At 44.5% G+C, this 24,196-nt stretch overlaps 1 protein-coding gene across 2 annotated transcripts in view; it reads left to right on the top strand.

Annotated features, from left to right (window-relative positions):
* The window catches only part of CFH (complement factor H), a 587,670-nt gene that overhangs the window by 174,894 nt on the left and 388,580 nt on the right, over window positions 1–24,196 (top strand). For both annotated transcript variants that reach the window (XM_033962168.1, XM_033962167.1), the window contains exon 7: window positions 14,783–14,956. In XM_033962168.1, the coding sequence (XP_033818059.1) occupies window positions 14,783–14,956 (174 nt within the window). The remainder of the gene's footprint in view (window positions 1–14,782; window positions 14,957–24,196) is intronic.

Here is a 24,196-nt window from a genome sequence, read left to right as displayed (position 1 = left end):
GTTGCCCACGCTATAACTGCCAGATCTTGAGATGCATGTGTAATTGCTAGAGGCATGTGTAATTGTCAAAGGCATGTGTAACTGTTCAGAGGCACGTGTAACTGTTAGAGGCATTTACAACTGTTAGAGGCATGTATCACGGATAGAGGCATGTGTAACTATTAGAGGCACGTATAACTGTTCTGAGGCATGTGCAACAGTTTAGTGGCATGTGCAACTATTAGAGGTATGCACAATTGTTAGAGGCATGTGTTACCATCAGAGACATATATAATTGTTTAGATGCATGTGTAATTGATAGATGCATGTGTAATTATTAGAGACTTGTATTAGGACCGATTAAGAACTATATCCACTTGGGTCATCTTAAGAACTACATCAATCCGTCTAACAACCATACAAACTATAAATTGAGAATTTTTTAGGGAAATTAATGCAGTTTCTGTGTTAGGAAGAAACACACTACCCTGCAAACATGAATCTCCTACTGATCTTACTGATCTGTCTGTTAAGTAGTAACATCAAAGATTAACTCACTCTACCCACAATTACAATCAATCCATACCCTGATCTATCAATCATGCACATCATTAACCCATAAGAAGACATAATAAATCACATTAATGTTATCTCAAATAAAAGAAAACATCAACGAACCCTTAAAAAAAAAATAAGGCAAGTAAAACCCATCAAAACCACTACCTCTACCAAACCTATCACATCCGCATCTATTCCCTGTGCATATCTTAATACTAGATCTGTCAGGAATAAGGCCTTCCTAATTAATGATTGGATCATCAGCAAGCAAATAGTCTGCCTTTTACTAACTGAAACATGGCTACTTTCAGAAGATGATCCAATAATAATTGATCTCCTACCAGACAATTACAAATTCCTTACACTAAACCGCGCGGGGAAAAAAGAAGGCAGATTAGTAATTATTCTTAAAAAAGGATTTGAGTTCGAATTACTGGATTCCAAAATGACCAACCAACTAGAAATTTTAGCGTGTAAAATTAGTAACTATCAACTAGAAGAACCCCTATCCTGCATATTATTCTATGTCCCATCAAAAAGCTGGCCAAAAGCCAAAGAGGACTTCTGTGAATTTGTCCTACATAATTCAATTGGTCCTTCTTACAGTATCATCAGCCAAAGAGGACTTCTGTCCAAAAGATGGTATCTTGTACACAGGATCCACTTTTATCAATTTATTTAAAAGCCCAGCATATTTCATATAAAAATATATATTGCATGCTTACTGTACCTAATAATTAGAAAGTACTCTTGCAGTATTTGACTAGGTAGTCCCAAAGAAAAAGCATACCTTTGTTGAAATCTTACTGCAATAAGCAAAGGCATATAAGATTATTTTGCATGCTGTAGATCTTCCAAAGAAGAATGTTCAGTACAATAGGTTACCCCAGGCATTTGTAGTGCTTATAGAACTCAGAATGCAATTCAAATCCTCACTTTAAACTGGGAAGATTCCTTTACCGTTACATATTAAAATAAACTTTAGAAATCTAAAACAATTCTTTATAGTATATAGATATATATTTAAAACATCTGCAACAAACCGCTCTCTCTGATTTAAAAATTCTTTAAGCTTCTCAGGGTTATCAAAGCTGAATGTTTTATTGCCCACTGTAACTTTCATAACTGCTGGATATAACAACCCATATTTAGCTCCAATTTCTCTGAGTGATGGACGCAGATCTAAAAATTGCTTTCTCCTTTGTGCTGTGGATTTTGCAAAATCTGGGACTATGTGAATCTTGGCATCTTGACACCGCAGATTTTGATTTTCTTTTGCTAGTCTAATAATTTCCAGGGCATGCTGAAATCTTAACACCTTAAAAATTATCGGTCTAGGTCCAACAAATTTGTCAGGTCTTCTGGTTGGGACTCTGTGTGCCCTTTCAATTTCAATAGGGTGTTTTGCTTTAAAAGGCAGGACTTTTATGATGAAATTTTCTAAAAAGGATATCATGTTCCCTTTCTCCACCCCTTCCGGTATCCCTATCACTCTCAGATTCGACCTTCTCATCCTGTTCGAGCAGTCCTCCAGCTCTCTGGTAAGGGAATCAATTTTCTCTCCGTCCTCCTTAAGTTTCTTCTTTAGAAATTCAAACCCTTCAACATTCTTTTCCAATTGGTTAACTTTATTTTCTAAGACCTCCGTTCTTCTATTTAATGTGGAAACTTCATCCTGTAGCTCGTTTAACTTTTTTGAGTTTGATAAAACAATTTCTTTAATGGCTTTAATTTCTTTAAACATTTCCTCTTCCCACTTGCTATCCTTCGGCAATGGAGTTTTTGACGGTGTCACCGGCTCCGGTTTCGATCGCTTTACGCTACCAGCGTTTGTTATTGCCGCGTCATTTTTTGTTTGTTTCCCGGAGGCCATTCTGACTTCTTAATTTAGAAAAATTGAAAGCTTTCTACTTTTCCGACAGGATTTTATTTAATATAATGTCTGTTTATAACGGGAGCTCCTTCCTCACCCGACCATTCGCGTGTACCTCCAAGCCACGCCCCCCGCCTAGATGCTATTGATGTCAAGGATGAGGTGTTGAACTGGTTTTGTGGCTTCCTTATATCCCGCACCTATCAGGCACGTTTCAATTACGTGCTCTCCGATACCTGGAGCAATCCATCCGGTGTGCCGCAAGAGTCACCGCTATCCCCATTGCTTTTCAACATCTACATGTCCTCACTGAGCATGCAATTAACCCAGCTGGGGATAAAACTATTCAGTTACGCAGATGACTTTACGATTATCATCCCATTTACTAACTCTATCTTGGAAACTATTCCCAAAGCTTCAGAAGCTATAAACGTGATGGAGCAATGGATGACAGACTTCAAGCTCAAACTTAATTCAGAAAAAACGAAATTCTTCATTGCTTCACCACATCCGTTTGACACCAAAATACCACTATGTATCAATGAACTTAGTTATCCTATTCAGCCCACCATGAAGATACTGGGTGTAACTCTGGATCAATGCCTAACCATGAAAGACCAGGTGGACTTCTTAATCAGAAAGGGTTTCTTCACTCTCTTAGATCCATTAAATCATATTTCGATATGTCGGCATTCAGAACCCTGATTCAATCCCTCGTACTAAGTCAACTTGACTACTATAACATCGCCTATTTAGCAATTTCCCAAAAGAATATGTGACGTTTACAATTAATGCAAAATGCAGCGGTCAGATTAATCTTCAGGCTAAAGAAATTTGATCACGTGACATGCTACTACCGTCAGTTGCATTGGCTACCGATGGAAGCATGCGTAAAGTTTAAGTTCGCCTGCTTCTGCTTTAAAGTACTATACGGACTTGCCCATAAATACATAACTGACCTTTTCTCCTTCTCAGCCAACAGACACAAGAGAAGCTCACATTCCAACTTCGTTTCCCCCACAGTTAGAGGTTGTAAACTGAAAAACACCACGAACATCTTCTCTCACATCAAGCAGCATTATGGGGTAAAGATCTAGAACAATTGCTTTCGCCCGCTACTTATGAAGAATTCAGGAAGCGTCTAAAAACATACCTGTTCCTAAAGTATCTAGACATTCATCTACCTGTTCCTAAAGTATCTAGACATTCATCTCTTTCTCCTCAATAATGGTTATCTTGTCCTATTAATCACTGTCTACCACCTCTCTTATGTTCAATCAATTTGTTCCTTCGTTTAATCTTTTGTAAACCGCATAGAACTTCACGGTATTGCGGTATATAAACTATTATTATTATTATTATTATTAATAATAAATTTACCTTTCTGGTGGGACACTTTGTACTATTGATATGAGAAAATATTAGCAGAGGAACTTGGTGATTCCAGGAAATTTAAGGAGATTTGGGGACCATTGGAACATTACATAAAAGATCTTTAAATAAGGTTTATATGATCCTGTCAACTTTCAAATTCCAAAAGCGTATCCAGAGTAAAAATGAGAGGGTGGAGTTGGGAGGGAGGGTGGGTGGGAGGAAAGGGACTTAGGACTCTTTTTATTAAGCTGTGCTAGCGGTTTTAGTGCGTGCTTAGCTGGCGTTAGTTTTTCCGTATAGTGCGTGCTAATCTGCAGCACGCATTAAAAACGCTACCGCAGCTTAGTAAAAGGAGCCCTTAAAGTTTCATATGTAGAATTCAAGTGCTTTTATGGATTTTATTGTATTACATTTTATGCATTTTTCTGTATGACGTTATAAAACTAATAAACATTTGAGATAGAATTTTCTCAAGAGTCTCTCATGAAGAACTTTGTCAAAAGCTTTCTGAAAACCTAGATACAGTACACTACATTAAACTAGCTCACCTTTATTTTATTTATTTATTCATTCAATTTTCTATACCGTTCTCCCAGGGGAGCTCAGAACGGTTTACATGCATTTATTCAGGTACTCAAGCAGTTTTCCCTCTCTGTCCCGGCGGGCTCACAATCTATCTAACATACCTGGGGCAATGGGGGGATTAAGTGACTTACCCAGGGTCACAAGGAGCAGCGTGGGTTTGAACCCACAATCTCAGGGTGCTGAGGCTGTAGCTTTAACCACTGCGCCACACTCTCCCTCTCCACATGTTTATTCACACCTTCAAAGAAATTAATGTGTTACAGTTTGGGAAATTGCTTTAACACACATTTTTTTTTATTTTTTGTTCATGCATTTGGCTGAAATGATTTTCTGCATTCAAATAAAATGGAAATGATAATGTATAGAATCAACTTAAGGGAGGAATTGCAAAGGGACTTGAACAAACTAGGAGAATGGGCAACAAAATGGCAAATGAAGTTCAACGTTGAGAAATGTAAAGTATTGCATGTGGGAAGCAGAAACCCGAGGTACAACTATACGATGGGAGGGATGTTATTGAATGAGAGTACCCAAGAGAGGGACTTGGGGGTAATGGTGGACAGATCAATGAAGCCGACGGCACAGTGCGCAGCGGCCGCTAAGAGAGCGAATAGAATGCTAGGTATAATCAAGAAGGGTATTACAGCCAGGATGAAAGAAGTTATCCTGCCGCTGTATCGGGCGATGGTGTGCCCACACCTGGAATACTGTGTCCAGTTTTGGTCGCCATACCTTAAGAAGGATATGGCGTTACTCGAGAGAGTTCAGAGAAGAGCGACACGTCTGATAAAAGGGATGGAAAACCTTTCATACGCTGAGAGATTGGAGAAACTGGGTATCTTTTCCCTGGAGAAGAGGAGACTTAGAGGGGATATGATAGAGACTTATAAGATCATGAGGGGCATAGAGAGAGTAGAGAGGGACAGATTCTTCAAACTTTCTAAAAATAAAAGAACAAGAGGGCACTCGGAAAAGTTGAAAGGGGACAGATTCAAAATGAATGCTAGGAAGTTCTTCTTTACCCAACGAGTGGTGGACAACTGGAATGCGCTTCCAGAGGACGTAATAGGGCAGAGTACGGTACTGGGGTTTATGAAAGGATTGGACAATTTCCTGCTGGAAAAGGGGATAGAAGGGTATAAATAGAGGATTACTGCTCAGTTCCTGGACCTGTTGGGCCACCGCGTGAGCGGACTGCTGGGCAAGATGGACCTCAGGTCTGACCCAGCAGAGGCATTGCTTATGTTCTTGTGTTCTTATGTAAGCAAATTGGTGAAGCAAGACCTGCTTTAGCTGAACTCATGCTGACTCTATCCCAGTAAACCATGTTAAGAACATAAGAAGTTGCCTCCGCTGGGTCAGACCAGAGGTCCATCGTGCCCAGCAGTCCGCACCCACGGCGGCCAATCAGGTCCATGACCTGTTATGTGGTCCCTGACTTTACCTATAACCCATCTCTACTTCTATCTGTACCCCTCAATCCCCTTATCCTTCAGGAATTTATCTAAACCTTCCTTGAACCCCTATAGCGTGCTCTGCCCTATCACAACCTCCGGGAGCGCGTTCCATGTGTCCACCACCCTCTGAGTAAAGAAGAACTTCCTAGCAATTGTTCTAAACCTATCCCCTTTCAATTTCTCCGAGTGCCCCCTTGTACTTGTGGTTCCCCAAAGTCTGAAGAATCTGTTCCTGTATACCTTCTCTATGCCTTTCAGGATTTTAAAGGTTTCTATCATGTCTCCTCTAAGTCTCCGCTTTTCCAGGGAGAATAACCCCAGCTTTTCCAACCTGTCAGCGTATGAAAAGTTTTCCATACCTCTTATAAATTTAGTCGCTCTTCTCTGGACTCCCTCAAGTATCGCCATGTCCTTTTTGAGGTACAGCGACCAGTACTGGATGCAGTACTCCAGATGCGGACGCATCATTGCACGATACAGCGGCATGATGACTTCCTTCGTCCTGGTCGCGATACCCTTTTTGATGATACCCAACATTCTTTTTGCTTTCTTTGAGGCTGTCGCACATTGTGCTGATGCTTTCATTGTTGTATCCACCAACACACCCAGGTCTCTTTCAAGGTTACTTACCCCTAGCAATGATCTCCCCCATTTTGTAGCTGAACATCAGGTTCTTTTTCCCTACATGCATGACCTTGCATTTCTCTACATTAAAGCTCATTTGCCAATTTTTTTCCCCACTCTTCCAGTCTCGTTAGGTCCCTTTGCAGGTCTTCACAGTCTTCCGTGGTTCTAACCCTGCTGCAGAGTTTGGTGTCATCTGCAAATTTAATAACCTCACATTTCATCCCCGTCCCCAGGTCGTCTATAAATATATTGAACAGGAGCGGCCCCAGGACCTGACCGCTGCGGAACTCCGCTCGTGACCCATTGCCAGTCTGAGTATTGGCCCTTTACTCCAACCCTCTGTTTCCTGCCTGCCAACCAACGTTTAATCCATTGGTAGACATCCCCTTTCACCCCGTGGTTCCACAGCTTCTTAAGCAGCCATTCGTGTGGTACCTTGTCGAAGGCTTTTTGGAAGTCAAGGTAAATGATGTCTATGGATTCCCCTTTGTCCATCTGGCTGTTTATCCCTTCAAAGAAGTGCAGCAAGTTCGTGAGGCATGACCTTCCCTTTCAGAAGCCGTGCTGGCTCGCCCTCAGCTGTCCATTTTTTTCCTATGTGCTCGCAGATGCTGTCCTTAACCAGTACTTCCATCATCTTACCCGGAACCGAAGTCAAGCTCACCGGCCTGTAGTTTCCCGGGTAACCCCTCGATCCTTTCTTAAAGATAGGCGTGACATTTGCTATTTTCCAGTCCTCCGGGATCTCCCCAGTTTTTAAGGATAGGTTACATATTTGCTGGAGTGTTTCCGCTATTTCGTTTCTCAGTTCTTTTAGTACCCTTGAGTGAATTCCGTCCGGGCCTGATGATTTGTCGCTCTTCAATCTATCTATCTATCGGAGGACATCCTCTTGGCTTACCTCTATTTGCTCAAGCTTTTCATCTTGATCCCACTTATGATCTACTCGGGTTCTAGAACATTGGATGTGTCCTCGCTCGTGAAGACCGAACTTGTTTAACCTGTCAGCTACCTCTTTTTCCTCCTTTACCACTCCCTTTCTGTCTCCATCATCCAACGGTCCCACTTCCTCCCTCGCTGGTTGTTTCCCCTTTACGTACCTGAAGAACGGTTTGAAGTTCCTTGCTTCCCCAGCCAGCCTCTCTTCATATTCTCTTTTTGCTTTCCGAACCACTCTTTTTGTGTTCCTTCTGGTTGTCCTCAGTTTGGTCCTTTTTCCATTTTCTGAACAATATTTTCTTGTCACCTATCGCCGCTTTCACTGCATTTGTTACCCACACCGGGTTTTTTGTTCAATTATTTTTGCACCCTTTCCTAAACCTGGGGACGTACAGGTTTTGTGCTTTGTGCACCGTGTCCTTGAGTAGGGACCAGGCTTTCTCTACGGTCTCCATCTTCCCTGAGCTGCTTCTGAGTTTCTTTCCCACCATTTTCCTCATAGCATTGTAGTTCCCTTTTCTGAAATTGAGCGCTGTCGTTGTGGTTCTCCTCACCTTTGATGTTCCTACTTCTAATTTGCACTGGATCATGTTGTGATCGCTGTTGCCTAGTGGCCCTATTACTACCACCTCCTTTGCGGGTCCCCCTAGCCCATTGAGGATTAGGTCGAGAGTGGCATTTCCTCGTGTTGGTTCCATGACCAGCTGTTCCATGAAACAGTCCTTAACAGCCTCCAGGAATTTTGTTTCCCTCGAGCAATTGGAGCGTCCTATACTCCAGTCTATCCCAGAGTAGTTGAAATCCCCCATCACCACCACACTTCCACTTTTGCATTCCTGCCTCAATTCTGCTTCCAGATCTTGGTCGTTTGCTTCTGGTTGTCCAGGTGGGCGATAGTACAGTCCCAATTTTATGTCAGCTCCATTTATTCCTGGTAACTTAACCCATAGTGATTCAAAACCGTCCGCCCTTACTGCTGGCTCCATCCTGGTCGAGTGAATGGAGTCCTTTATATATAATGCTATTCCTCCACCCTTCTTGCACGTCCTGTTTCTCCTATAGAGTTTGTACCCTGGTAGGACCACATCCCATTTGTTGTCCTCAGACCACCATGTTTCTGTGACTCCAATTATGTCTAGGTCCTCTTTGTTGGCTGTGACTTCTAGCTCTCACATTTTGGCTCTTCTTGCATTTCTGTATAAGCAATTTAAGTCCCGGTTGTTTACTATCCTTGCTGGTTTTTCTCGTGGTCTGTTACTCCTGCCGACCCCCTGTGGGCTGTCAGCCCCTGAGTTTCGTTCTGTTTTTCCTCCTCCTGTGGTGTGTCTTCTTCGTCCTCAGCCTGCTTCCCCTTTTTCGCATGTCCCTCTAGCTCGTGTTGTTCTCTCTTCTTTTTGCTCTCTAGTTCCACTTGTTCCTTGGACCCTTGTAATTCATCTTTGGGTCCTTTTTCACATTTTCCTCGCTCGCCCTTAAGTCCTTTTCCACATTTATCCCGCTCGCCTTTAAGTCCTTGTTTACATTTTTCCCATTCAGTATCTTCGTTTGATACTCTTGTCCGAAGTGTCGTTGTCAGATCCACTGTCGGCTTTCCCCTTCTCCTCAGTTCTTTCTCCTTTCGTTCTTGACATTGTTTGCCAGCATTCTCGTTCCTGCCTTGCTCAGATGCAATCCATCTCTCCTGTAGAGCTTGTTCTTTCCACAAAAAGTTGTCCAGTTCCTTACAAAGTGGAAACCTTCCTCTTCGCACCATCTCCTCAGCCATTCATTTATTGCTTGCATCTCGATCTGCCTCCTCGCAACCGCCCTCGGTACCTAGGGTATGTGGCACCCGGGGCCCATCATTTTTTGACACCCCCCCCATGTAAAAAAATATTTTTTGTAATGACCATGAAACGGAATAAATGGTCAGAATAGAAACAGGGAGTGAAAATTTTCTTATATTCCAAACATAACATAACATAAATTATGTCTGAATTGTCATGACATCAGAAGTACATATGGAGTAGTTGCAGGTGATGCTTGGGACAGTTCTGATTGTGTTAGTTCGGTTTTATGTGTTTTTTGAATAGAAGGGTTTTTATTTCTTTTTGAAGGTTTTGCAGTCTGTGTTCGATGTCAATTGGTTGTAGAGTTGGTCGAGAGTTGCAGCTCGAATGGCTAGGAGGTTGTCGAACAGTTTTTTTCTTTTGACAATTTTGGATGGAGGGTGTGTGAATGGTGTATGAGTTCTCCTATGTCTGGTTGAGGTGGATTTAATTATTTAGCTGAAGAAATTAGTTACCCCCCCATTCCACACACATTAATTCTCTTCCATTTTTGTTCCCATTATAAAAAACACTGATAAGTTCTCAGAAAAAAAATACATTAAAATAAGAAGTGAAAACAAAGGCCCCTACAGATGAGAACATAACATAAGAATAGCCTAACTGGGTCAGACCAATGGTCCATCATGCCCAGTAGCCCATTCTCATGGTAGCCAATCCAGGACACTAATACCTGGTCAAAACCCAAAGAGTAGCAACATTCCATGCTACCGATCCAGGGCAAGCAGATGCTTCCCCCATGTCTTAATAACAGATTATGGACTTTTCCTCCAGGAATTTGTCCAAATCTGTCTTAAAACCAGCTACACTATCTGCTTTTACCATAACTTCTGGCTACTTCATTTTTAAGTTTAGATCTTTCCTTTCAAACAGAGACCTTGCTAGATGTCAAATACAGCACAAGGTAACTTCACATGGACTTAGCTGTGCACATGGACTTCACATGGACTTCACATGGACTGAATCTCCTCATACACCCACCACATGGTGCAGAAATGTGCATAGGTCTGTTTTTTTCTTTCGATCACTACATAGCCTAATGCCACACAAGCAGCGCTGTTACAAACATATTCTGTAGGTCAATGCTAAGGATAACAAAGTTTCCTTCCTTGGACCAGAAGGAGATACTGATAAACCACTGGAAGAGATCCCAAAACAACACCCAAAGACCCACTCAGTGTGTGAACCAGTTGAGTGGAGTGGACTAACTGGGGAGTGGAAATGGGCCCGGAGTTTGCTCAGCAGAATTTCCCAGACCACCTCTTCCTCTCAACACATTGACACGCTGCCACCACCACCACTAGGAGCACTTCACTGGGTAGGCCAGCTATGCTATAAACTTTATAAAACACATTATTATATTTTCTTATAAAGCACATATTTTAACTGAACTCTCTGACATCCTCAGCCTTTCCATTCACAAAAATAGAAGGAAGAAAAGTTCCCATTTCCTGCTGTCTCATGTCTCCGGCCTATACAATATTGTTTTTCTGCAGACCCTTCAAAAGTCTGACCAAATCCTCGTTTCAGTTGCATTATAAAGTACTGAGGATGCCATCTCTCCCCAATCCCAGGTCCTAAAGTCTGAGACACTAGCGCAAACTAATGCTGCCAGATTCAGGAAAAAAAATTTCGATTCGATTCAGCCTATTGAATTGGTTTTTCAATTCGATTTTCCTGCCCAGTTGGGTGATTTTTTTCAAAACTCCTGGTGGGTTTTATAGCTTTTTCACCCCCTTTGGCTTCTCCTAACCACACTGGCGCTGTGGTGTAAATAAAATAAAGAAACAAAAAGGACTTTTCCTCTCTTTGTTAAATCCTAGCTCACGTTTGCAGTCCAACACCAGCTCTGGCAGGATACACATTTCAAATCTGACATATTATAATCACAAAACAGAAAATAAAATTAATTTTTCTACCTTTTGTTGTCTGGTTATATTTCAAATCTTGTTGGTCCAAGGCTCTGGTTTTCTTCTGATAACTTGCTTGCCAGGGTCTCCTTCTTTCTTCTTTCTGCATGCTAACCATCCATCTGCCAACTCTGTCCTCCCTTTCCATTTCCCTTCCCTCCCCAGGAAGTCTGGTATCTTTCCTTTTTTTCATCTCCCTCCACAGATCCACCTTTTCTTAACTACCCTTTCATCCTGCATCTCTCCCTCCTTCCCCACCACCCCAGAGTCCACCATCTCTCCCTTTCTTTTCCCAATTACCCTCCTATCCAGTATCTCTATCCCTCCTCCACACCATCCCTTGTGTCCAATTTCTCTCCCTTTCTGTTCCTTCCCTCCCTAAATCCCATGGTCCATCATCTCTCTCCCTCTCCTCTATTTTCAGACCCATTATTTCTTCCTCCCCCCCAAAGTTTGGCATATGCACGTCTCTTTGAACACCCCCTTCCCTCCGTGTACTTCTAAACCAGGGTCCCCCCCAAAGGCCTGTCCCCCCTTAAAGGTCTGCCTGTCCCCCCTTGAAGGTCTGTCCCCCCCTTGAAGGCCTGTCCCCCCCTTGAAGGTCTGCACCCCCCCGAAGGCCTGCGCCCCCCCTGAAGGCCTGTCCCCTCCTTGAAGGCCTGTCCCACACCCTTGTAGGCCTGTCTCCCCCTTGTAGGCCTGTCCCCCCCTTGTAGGCCTGCCTATCCCCCCCGAAGGCCTGTCCCCCCCCTTGAAGGCCTGCACCCCCCCGAAGGCCTGCACCCCCCTAAGGCCTGTCCCCCCCCTTGAAGGCCTGCACCCCCTTGAAGGTCTGTACCCCCTCCAAAGGCCTGCACCCTCTTGAAGGCCTGACCCACCCCCTTGTAGGCCTGTCCCCCCCTTATAGGCCTGTCCCCCCCTTATAGGCCTGTCCCCCCCTTGAAGGCCTGCCTGCCTGTCCCCCCCTTGAAGGCCTGTCCCTCCTTGAAGGCCTGCACCCCCTTGAAGGTCTGCACCCCCCGAAGTCCTGCACTCCCCCCGAAGGCCTGCACCCCCCCTGAAGGCCTGCACCCCCCCCGAAGGCCTGTCCCCCCTTGAAGGCCTGTCCCACCCCCTTGTAGGCCTGTCCCCCCTTGAAGTCCTGCCTGCCTGCCTGTCACCCCCCTCCTCCTTGAAAGTCTGCCTGCCTGCCCACCCGCCCGCCCCACCCCGAAGGACCGCTCGCCCCCCTGGCCTCCCCGCACCACCTATGAAGCAGCACTACCTATGCTCCCGGCCTTGCCGTTCAGTCCCCCCCACCACCCCCGAAGGACCGCTCGCCCCACTGACCTTCCTGCACCACCTATGAAGCAGCTGCAGCAGGATCGCAATGTCAGCGATCCCTTTGCTGCTTAGGCGCTGCTTCCTGCGCCACGGTCCCGCCCCTCCTCTCACATCAGAGGAGGGGCGGGACCGTGGCGCAGGAAGCAGCGCCCAAGCAGCTCAGGGATCGCTGACTTCGCAATCCTGCTGCGGGCTGCTTCACAGGTGGTGCAGGAAGGTCAGTGGGGCGAGCGGTCCTTCGGGGGTGGGGGGGACTCGGGGGTGGGGGGACTGAACGGCAAGGCCGGGAGCACCCCCTCAGGGCTGGCACCTGGGGCGGACTGCCCCTCCCGCCCCCCCTTGGTACGCCACTGCTGGCAGGATCTCTGAGAAAGCTATCTTCCTTGTCCTCAGCTTCAGTTTCCTTCCCAGAATCCTGAAATGCTCAGTTAGTGTAGTCCTGTTGTAATTTCTTCTTCTGACATCGTTGGTTCCAATGTGGATTATCACTGCTGTCTCCTCCGTCTCAGCTCCTTCCAGGATCCTCTCGATTCTGTCGGTGATGTCCTTCGTTCTTGCCCCCGGGAGACATGTCACTAGCTGGTCCTCTCTCCCTCCTGCTATGTGACTGTCCACTTCTCTCAGGATTGAATCTCCCACTACGATTGCAGATTTCCCCTTCCTCAGCTTCCTTCTTTGTCTCCAGTCTGTTTCTTTGGCGCGGTCCGCTAAGTCTCCCTCTGGGTTCTGGTGGGTCTCTGCCTCTGTCTGCTCGGTTTCTCCGCAAGGTCCTTCTCCCCTAGTGTCTAGTGGATTCTGTCCTCCATCTGTTGGTTCCTGTCCCCCGGCGTCTGGTGGATTCTGTCCTCCATCTGTTGGTTCCCGTCTGTATTGCTGGTGATCCCGTACTTCCACCATCCTGCAGGCCGCCTCGATGAATCTCTCGAGCTCCCTAACTTGCTCCTCGATTTGGCACTCTCTGGGGGGATCCTTAGTTGCCCAGCATGATTCTTTGACCTGCAGTCTCCCGACCTCCTTCTTCAGGCTTTCCAGTTCCTGACACCGTTCGCATATGTACGCCTGCCTTCCGGAGGGGAGGTAGTCGTACATATGACACTCGGTGCAGTATACTGGGAAGCTCCGCTGGGTTCCTGCTGCCTCCATTTCTCCTTTTCTCCTTCCTATAGTCCCTCGGTGTGTGGAAGTGGTGCCCAGCGTGCAGCTAGCTGAAAGAGTAGAGAGAGAAGAGAAGAATGAGTAAGAGAAGAAAAGTACCTGTGGTTTATATTTTAGAATTTAGCTGCTTGGCGGCCTGGGCTCCTGGCTCCTTCTCAAGGCTCCTTCACAAAGACGCTCTCGCTAAAGCGAGCGCCTTTGCCACTTGCCTTCGCACGCCAAACGGCTGCGTACCGTTGGCTCATCCCCTTTTATGGGGGAGATCAGCTGTGACGTTGGGGGGTGGGCGGAGTTACCACCGTGTCCCGTCCGCCTCCTCATCTGTTCCTGCCGAATTCAGTGCTCCTCTCCGCTCCCCTGCTCTGCCTCCTCCACCTCCCGTATGTTCTCCTCTCCGCTCCCTTTCTCCGCCTCTCCGTATGCTCTCCGCTCCTCTCCACTCCCTTTCTCCGCCTCCTCCGCCTCTCTATGTGCTCTCCGCCCCTTCCTCCACCTCTCTGTACGCTCTCTGCTCCTCTCACCGCTGCTATATGCCTCCTGTGTCTCTCTCCGCTATTTCAGCCTCTCTGCCCTCTCTCCTTGCAAGCACCTTCTCGCTGCTCCCACGTGCTTGCTTGACTGGCCTAGCGCTGAGGACTCCTTGTTTATCTATGTGTTCTGTAATTTTATTTTTTTAATAATAGTTTCCACTATTTTGCTAGGTCTGAAATCAGGCTTGACCAGTCTCTGTAATTTCCTGTATTAACCCTGGAACCCTTTTTCAAAATCAGTGTTAACATTGGCCACCCACCAATCTTCAGTATTGACGATTTTAGCAACAGGTAACAGGTTACAGAGAGCACGCACTTTGCAGGTGGACATTCACATAGACAGAGGTGGGCAGGTAGGCGGGGGACAAGAATACTATAAGTTATGTATCCATTTCTAGAATCTTGGAGTAAACATTTATATCAGCTCTTTGGCTGAAGTGAATACTACACACGTGTAAATGCCCGGTTATACTAGGTATTTTGAAAATGTAAAATAGATGCCTACTTTCCTTTATAAAATAGGCATCAATTAGGCATCCTGTGTAGAATTACCCTTCACACATCCTAGAGAAAATTACTTTTATTATCTTTTTGATTTATTATTGTCTTATTTCCATGTTAAAGTTATCGATTTTTGTCTTTTTAGAAATTGTATGCAATTTTCAAAGTGTGGTCAATGGAAACCTCCAACCAGAAAAAAATGTGTATCGTGAAAATGAGAGAGTTAAATTAGTATGTAATCAAGGATACCAACCAGAATACAGGGAAGAATCCCCCATATGCACAAGGACAGGCTGGAATCCTCCATTATTATGTGTCCGTAAGTAGATTATGATGGTTATTTTAGAAGCTCTATTCTTGTTTTGGATGTCTGAAAACTGGCATTTAGATGTCCATATTTCATGGATGTGCAAATCTCAAATATATAAAGCCAGGCTGTGGATGTCTAACACTGCAGAACGTCCATATGACAAGGGGTGTGTGGTTTTGGTGTGTTTTGGGTGAGGCAAAAGAAGGGTCAAAATATGGACATCCGCAGAAGGGGAAGGGACGTCCATGTCTAAAAAGATTGATGATGTTTTTTAGACATGGTACATCTAGATTACAGAAAGGTATTCTATGTGAGAAGCTGTACACTGGAGTGATAAAGGCATGATGTCTCCTTAATCCTCTAGTGGTTCCACTCACCCTTCCTCTCCCTTGAAACATACAAGGGATAACAGGCTCTTATAACAGCTTCTGGTACAATAGACTTTCTTAACAATGCAGCATACAGATTTGAGGAGTAACCTAATGGTCAGTACAGTTGATTGTGAGACCTCCAGGGTCCAAAAAATAGGTATTTTTTTCTGTTCCTGTTCACAAATAACTTAAAAGGGAATTGAACCAGGGTCCCCTGATTCTCAGACCCTGTTCTTGTGGGAGGTGCTGTTTCACTATCACATTTTCAAAAGCAAGGGACATGTAAGCTCTACAGACTCCAGGGAACCTGCCTGTCTCTAGCAATGAAAACACAATGGAACTTCTCTATTATGAGGAGAGACTAAAGCTTGGAAAAGAGACAGCTGAGGGGAGATATGGTTGAAGTCTACAAAATCCTGAGTGGTGTAGAACGGGTACAAGTGGATCAATTTTTTATTGTATCAAGATTTACAAAGACTAGGGGACACTTGATGAAGTTACAGAGTAATACTTTTAAAATCAATAGGAGGAAATATTTGTTCACTCAGAGAATAATTAAGCTCTGGAATGTGATGTCAGGGGATGTGGTTAATGTAGCTAGTTTTAAAAAAAGATTTACATAAGAACATAAGAATTGCCGCTGCTGGGTCAGACCAGTGATCCATCGCGCCCAGCTGTCTGCTCATGCAGCGGCCCCCAGGTCAAAGACCAGTGCTCTAAAATGAGTCCAGCCTCACCTGTGTACGTTCCAGTTTAGCAGAAACTTGTCCAGCTTAGTCTTGAAACCCTGCAGGGTGTTTTCTCCTACAACAGACTCCGGAAGAGCATTCCAGCTCTACACCACTCTCTGGGTGAAGAACTTCCTGGAGGAAAAGTCCATAAACTGTTGTTGAGACAGGCATGGGAGAAGCCACTGCTTGCCCTGGAATGGTGGCATGGAATGCTGCTACTATTTGAGTTTTTGTCAGGTACTTCTGACTTGGATTGGCCTCCATGGGCTAGATGGACCATTGGTCTGATTCAGTAAGGTTATTATTATGTTTTTAGTACCCCTCCTCCCCCCCCAACAGGCACACACACATTGGCGGCAGTGCAGTTGGAGAACTCCCACTCAGCTTAGATGGAATACTGCATTCGGCTACCCCTCTTCTATACCTTGTGTGGTGGGGTCAAGTCCCGGCCACGCACGCTCGGATCTAGTCCCCATAGAGTGCCAATGAGGTGTGTAGATTTCACCAAATAAACAGTCTTTTCTTTTCTCTATTTGCACTTTCAAAAATCAAAAAGTTTTATTTTCCTTGCTAATTATTTATGCAGGGCAACTTGCCGCAAAATCCGCTATCCGGACTTTCAACTCAGTGCATACTTCAAAAATACAGCCCACTTTACAAATCTCCCACAGTTTAGGATTTCTATACTTCTCCAACTAAACAAAACAGCAAATTGGTTTTCCCGGGCTGAATACAGATTTGGTTTTCCCGGGCTGCTGCCTTCTCTCAGTTCAAGCAGCTTTTGTAAATGGGGCCAACGTTTGCTTCTCTCAGCCCACAGGCAACTCCAGGCAGTGCTCCTGCCTGCACTACATTCTTAGACTCCCACTATGATCCACAGTCAAATTAAGGGACACTCTCTTGTGCTTAGCTTCTAAGAGCTCTCTAACCTTACTGCCCTGACTCTCTCTAGCTGGGCTAGTAGGTGTGGGAACAAGCTCCACCCAAATACAGACAAATGGACCCTGTACACCTCCCGTGTTCCCAATTACTCAGTGTCTCCAGATAGCAACAAACTTTGGCATTTGCAACAGCCTTGGTTTTAAACCTAGTTTCCTTTTCTCCCCCACTGCACCAAAGCTCATTCATTCACACCTGTCCCCACACTCAAACAATCTCCTTTTCAACATAACATAACATAAAACATATTAAGTTCTATGTAGTTCACAAAGACTAATAATACAAATGAATAAACATCCTATATCTAACTTACAAAACATTTCTTAAAAAGATAAGTCTTTAAGGCACGTCGAAATTGATGATACGAATTTGAGACTTCAGATTCACCGAGCTCTGGAATAATCTTACCTCCCGTCTTCGGAACCTGAGCTCTCTCCAACTTTTCCGTAAACATCTGAAAACCTGGCTTTTCTCAAAATTGTAACACTCCCGCCTCCTCTGTTATCCTAGTCCTCTAAACATTCTTTTTTCCTCCGAGCTTCATCCTTTCCTTGGAGTTTCTTTCTCATCCCAATTCCTGCAAACCGTGCCGAGCTCCACAACTATGGAGATGGTGAGGTATACAAACCTAAGGTTTAGTTTAGTTTAGTTTAAATATGTGAGTTAAATCCCTAGTCCATGAGGCTGCTTGAAAAGATAACATTATAGAGAAAACGGAACTTTTCCTGAAGAAAATCAGAAAAAGTTCCGTTTTCGCTATAATGGAGGTTTCCAACCCCCCGAACCCCCCTCCAACAGCAGCGCAAACACTAACCAATAAAGTGGGGGGGGGGGTTGCCACCCTAAACCCCCGTTGGACCTCTTTAAAAATTACTTTTTCCCCCGCGTGCTTCTGTCTTGCGCCGAATTGTTGGCGCTGGATTGTCAGCGTGCTGGTGTCTTGCACGCCACTGTCTATGAACCAAGAAAAATCATATAAATCATGCCAATGGAAAATAAAAATTCCTGCAAGGAAGATAAACATTAGTAATAGAACTAACATCACCCTATGGGTTAGTAAGCAAGAAAGCAGAGCCATGTGAGAACAAGATTTCCAGTAATATAACATACTAGTGTTTAAGCCCGTTACATTAACGGGTGCTAGAATAGATGTCTGTCTGTCTTTCTCCTGCCCCCCTGTCTCTTTCTTCCTTTCTTTCTGTCTCTCTCCCTGCCCCTTCTATCTTTTTTCTTTCTGTCTCTCTCCCTGCCCTGTCTATCTTTCTTTCTTTATTTCTATCTATCTTTCTTTCTCCCTCCCGCTGTCTATCTTTATTTCTTTCTTTCTATCTTTTTTTCTTTGTCGCTCTCCCTGCCCAGACCCTCACTGAAGCTGCCTTCCAACGGTGCCAGCTAAGGGATCCCTTGCCCTTTCCTCAATCCAGCTGTGGTCAGTTGCCCGCACACTCCTGGCGGGGGAGGGGAGGGGTTCCTTTAGCTCTCGTTCGCTGAGGTGGCAGTGGCCCACCCCATCCATGCACTCTCTCTCTCTCCTACCTGCACTCCAAATGCTTGCTTCTCTCACCCGCCCAATAGAAAACCTGATTAACATAATATAAATGTCTTGGAACAAATAAATAAATTCAGGGGTGGCATGATCAGCCTATCAATAGGGCAGTGCCTCGAATTGGAAGCCCACTCTACCCTAAACAGGAATAGAGTGGATGGGTGGTTAGGAGTCCATGATCCTTATTGCCCAGGGACTAAATTACTCTTTAGTCTGGGTGTATCCATTCAGTCAGTATACTGTGATTAAACACAATGGTTGAAAATTCTGCAAAAGAAAACTAAAAAAAAAAAAAAAGTGCAAAATTCCCCCATTATAAGGGCTGGCATCTCTCGCTTCCTTGCACCTCCATTGTCCCTGATCCAACTGCTCCTTTGAGCTTCCATACAGCTGCATAGCTTAAAGGAACTGCCATGGACCGAGGCGGCAGGAGAAAGAAATAGCCCAACCTGGAACTGTTTGGAGCAGTAAATGAGCAGGCAGGGAGGCAGCTGGAAAGCAAACTGCACAAAAAAAAGTGGCAAATTCTGCATAATTCTGCCAGGAGTGAAAAGAATTTGGAGATCTTGCCGGAGTTATTTTTCAGTTTAAAGGTGCTGCCGCGGCTCCTCTAACGATCCCCGCCTGCATTAGAAGTCTTCTCTGAAGCAGGTGTGGCTCGTGACAGGAGTCACGGCGGCACCTTTAAACTGAAAAATAACTCTGGCAAGGGAGCCAGCCAACTGGCAGTTCAAGTCGGAGCTTCGGTCTGGCCTGCTCCCTGCTCGCCTTGCCGTATTGTATTTTTTAGTTGAAAGACGCGGCGGCGGCTCCTCTCATGATCCCCACCTGCGTCGGAAGTCCGACGCAGGCGGGGATCGTGAGAGGAGCCACTGCCGCGTCTTTCAACTAAAAAATACAATACGGCAAGGCGAGCAGGGAGCAGGCCAGACCGAAAAACAGAACCCTAAGTGCGCATGCGCACTCCTACCTGTGGGTCCCTACAGCTCACGGAAAACCGGCGCATGCAGTGGGAGTGCGCATGCGCGGCTTAGGATTTTATTATATTAGATTAGATGGATAACAATAAACACCATTCAGTGAATTTATGTCAAATAAGTCAACCAAAGCAATTGGGTAAATAAATTGCATACTTCAGTGCATGTTGCAAAGTGAAGTATGTTGGTGACTGTGACCGAAATCGGTCAGACCAAATAAGCAAAAGTTCCATCATTGAGAACAAATTCCAATCAGGTCTTATCAATGGAGTTGGGATGAACGCTTTCAATAAAGTCAACCAATTATGCAGGGTTAATGTAATCTTGGTGGTATTGTTATATGTAACCCTCATGCGGGCGGGGTAAAGCATACCAAATTTTACTCCCATTGCTATTAATTTAGGCTGATATGATAAAAGAAGTTTTTTCTTCTTTGCTGATCCTTTAACAAGATCAGGTACAATAAGAAATTTGTTACTTTTAAAGAGTAACGGTGAGTGTATCTTCGCCTTCTGCATTATCAATTGAACTTGGTTGTGGTGTAGTAATGATATTATTAAGAGCCTCAGGTATCGACTATGCCTCATTGCCTGTTGAGGCATCCAAATAGCATTGTCGAAGTCAAGCTTTATTTCCTCTTTAATCTTGAGCATTTGAGGCAGTAGTTCTGCTAGGAAATCCGTAAAATCATACGCCTCCCGACCCTCCGGTAAGCCAAGAGGATGGAAGTTATTACATTTCGCTTGGTTGTTAGCATCCTCAAGTGCATGCTTGTGGTGGACTATGCATGAGGCCTGTTTAGTGAGTTGTTTATAGGATTCTTCTGATGCCTTCGCCTTAATTTCAAGTATATCAGTGCATTGTTTTATGTTGGTAAATTCCTCTTTAAGATTTGCCAGATCATCTTTCATTTCTGATATGTCTTGTTTAGTATCCAGAATCAGTTCCCTGATTGAGCGCAGTTCTTCCATGAGGGAGGCCATTGTAATTTCTTCAGATTTTCCAGAGCCGTTTTTTTCTGGAGAGGATGGTTCACTAGATTTACGCTTATTCGGCTTAGTAGAAGACATGTTAATGTACAATTAGAGATTAAAATATCTACTTTTGCTTTGATCCAAAAAGATGTTTAACTTGATTATATGCTGGTTAGTGCTGGAGCTCGCTCACCACATGTCCATTCCAGTCGGTGCTCACTAGCGCCCCCCCCCCCTGGCAACTAATTCTTTAACTATTTCATCCTGTACGTATTACTAATCTTTTGTAAACCGCATTGAATTACCTGGTTATGTGGTCTAGAAATTGATTTAGTGTATTGTATTGTACCTGGTGGTGCCAGATCCCCCCCCCCCCCCAGCAGTAATTCTCTTCTTCCTCACTCTCTAAAAGAAAAAAAATCCATAGAATTCAGATCAGAGGCATCCTTTGGAGTTTCAACTCTGTCGGCTGGTGTTTGTCACCCACCCTAACTGAAAATTGTTTTGCTATATCCCACTTGTCTTTGGATTCATCTGCTTGTTGAAAAGGAAGGAAAACTTATGCCTTAGCTGATAATTTTCTTTCCTTGAATCAGCAGATTAATCCAGAGGCTCACCCTCAGTGCCTGTTTTCCTGATGTTTTCAGCTGGGGTTTTTTTTCCTCTCTCTCTGTTTAGGATTATTGTTTTCATTTTCACAGGTTTTGAATTTCCTTGGAATTGTTTGCCTTATGTGAGGAAGGAGAGACCTATGGTAGAATTTTCTACTTCTGTTGTATTATCTGAAATACTGACTAACCAGGCTGCTGGGATACAGACAGAGTGGCTCAAAAAGGTGGGGGCATTGCCATATACATCAAAGAGGGAATTGAATCTACTGGAGAGAACACGCCATAACTGATGGATAAATTAGAGTCTTTATGGGTTAAAATTCCAGGAACAAATGGCCTGGAAATGAAGATCAGCATCTACTATCGACCCCCAGGGCAGTCCAAAGAAATTGATGGAGAAATGACAGACGAGATTAAATGCAACTGCAAGGGAGGCAACACAGTTATCATGGGTGACTTCAACTATCCGGGAATAGACTGGAACCTAGGTACCTCCAGCTGCATTAGAGAGACCAAGTTCTTGGATGCTGTAGGCGATTGCTTTCTGGATCCAAGAGGAAAAAGAACAAAGCATGGCTCACTGTAGAGGTGAAGGAAGCGATCAGAGACAAGAAAACTTCATTTCAGGAATGGAAAAGGTCAAAAATGGACAAAAACTAGAACAAGCACAAACAACATCAACACAGGTGACATAAGGCGGTAAAAGGGGCCAAAAGAGACCACGAGGAAAAAATAGCTCAGGAGGTGAAGAACTTCAAGCCGTTTTTTCGATATATTAAGGGGAAATGACCCGCGAAGGAAGCGGTGGGACCGTTGGATGACCGTTGGAATAAAGGGAGCACTAAAAGAGGACAATTCAATTGCCCACAAACTGAACACATTTTTTGTGTCTGTATTTACCGAAGAAGATGTACACAGCATACCGGAACCCATCAGGCTATATGCTGGAAACGAAGACAGAAAGCTGACAGGATTGACGGTCAGTCTAGAGGAGGTGTGTAGGCAAATTGATAGGCTTAAGAGCGATAAATCCCCAGGACTGGATGGCATCCATCCGAGGGTCATCAAGGAACTGAAAGGACCATATTAGAACTGCTTCAACTAATAGCCAATCTGTTGATCAAATCAGGAAAGATTCCGGAAGACTGGAAGGTGGCGAATGTTATGCCGATCTTCAAGAAAGGTTCAAGGGGAGATCCAGGAAACTACAGACTTGTGAGTCTGACCTCGGTACCGGGAAAGATGGTAGAGTCACTGATAAAGGACAGCATCATTGATCACCTTGACGGACACGGGCTGATGAGGACCAGTCAGCACGGTTTTAGCAAAGGCAGATCGTGTTTGACAAACTTGCAGCACTTCTTTGAGGGAGTAAACAGACAGATAGACAAGGGAGATCTGGTTGACATTGTATATCTGGATTTTCAGAAGGCGTTAGACAAGATTCCGCATGAACGACTACTTCGGAAAATTGCAAGCCATGGAATCGAGGGTGAAATGCTCACGTGGATTAAAAACTGGCTGGAGCATAGGAAACAGAGAGTGGGGGTAAATGGACAATACTCGGACTTGAAGAGTGTCACCAGTGGGGTGCCGCAGGGCTCGGTGCTTGGACCCGTGCTCTTTAACATCTTTATAAATGATCTGGACATAGGTACGACGAGCGAGGTGATTAAATTTGCGGACGATATGAAGTTATTCAGAGTGATGAAGACGCAGGGGGATTGCGAAGATCTGCAACGTGACATAATCAGGCTCGAGGAATGGGCATCAACATGGTAGATGAGGTTCAACATGAATAAGTGTAAAGTGATGCATGTAGGTAACAAAAATCTCATGCACGAATACAAGATGTCTGGAGCGGTACATGGAGAGACCTCCCAGGAACGAGACTTGGGAGTTCTGATCGATGAAGCCATCCACGCAATGTGCGGTGGCGGCAGAAAGGGTGAACAGAATGCTAGGAATGATAAAGAAGGGGATTACAAACAGATCAGAGAAGGTTATCATGCCGCTGTACTGGGCCATGGTGCGCCCTCACCTGAAGTACTGAGTCCAGCACTGGTCGCTGTACATGAAGAAGGACATGATGCTACTTGAAAGGGTCCAGAGAAGGGCGACTAAGATGGTTAAGGGGCTGGAGAAGTTGCCATATAGTGAAAGATTAGAGAAACTGGGCCTTTTTTCCCTCGAACAGAGAAGATTGAGAGGGGTCATGATCAAAACATTCAAGGTAGTGAAGGAAATAGACTTAGTAGATAAGGACAGGTTGTTCACCCTCTCCAAGGTAGGGAGAACGAGAGGGCACTCTCTAAAATTGAAAGGGGATAGATTCCGTACGAATGTAAGAAAGTTCTTCTTCAGTCAGAGAGTGGTAGAAAACTGGAACACTTTTCCAGAGGCTGTCATAGGGGAAAACACCCTCCAAGGGATTTAAGACAAAGTTAGATAAGTTCCTGCTAAACCAGAACATACGCAGATAAGGCTAGTCTCAGTTAGAGCGCTGGTCTTTGACCAAGGGCCACCGCATGAGCGGACTGCTGGGCACGATGGACCACTGGTCTGACCCAACAGCGGCAATTCTTATGTTCTTGCAGTCTTATATCAGAGTTCAGTATTTGTCCTCTATCTCTACTTGCTGATAAATGGTCATAAGCCATGTCTCTAGATCAGACATGGGCAACTCCAGTCCTCAAGGGCCAGAATACAATCTGGTTTTCAGGATTTCCGCAATGAATATGCATTGAAAGCAGTGCATGCAAATAGATCTCATGCATATTCATCGGGAAAATCCTTAAAACCTGATTGGATTCCGGCCCTCGAGGACCAGAGTTGCCCATGTCTGTTCTAGATTCATCTGCTATGATTCAAAGAAAGACAATTATTAGGTAAGACATAATTTTTGCTTCCTTTTTAGATGAAACCAGAGACAAGTAGGTTATTACCATCTATCAGCAGGTAGAAATAGAGGACAAATAACAAAACAGAAGTAGAGATATGCCATCATGGTTCTCTCCTTCCTCACAAAATACAAACAATTCCAAGGAAATACAAAACCTGCAGAAATGAACAGTAATAATCCTAAAAAGAGAATAAAAAT

The sequence above is a fragment of the Geotrypetes seraphini genome, chromosome 10 (genome assembly GCF_902459505.1).
Source record: "Geotrypetes seraphini chromosome 10, aGeoSer1.1, whole genome shotgun sequence".
NCBI classification, from domain to species: Eukaryota; Metazoa; Chordata; class Amphibia; order Gymnophiona; family Dermophiidae; genus Geotrypetes; species Geotrypetes seraphini.
This window is presented reverse-complemented; position numbering and strand designations above follow the sequence as displayed.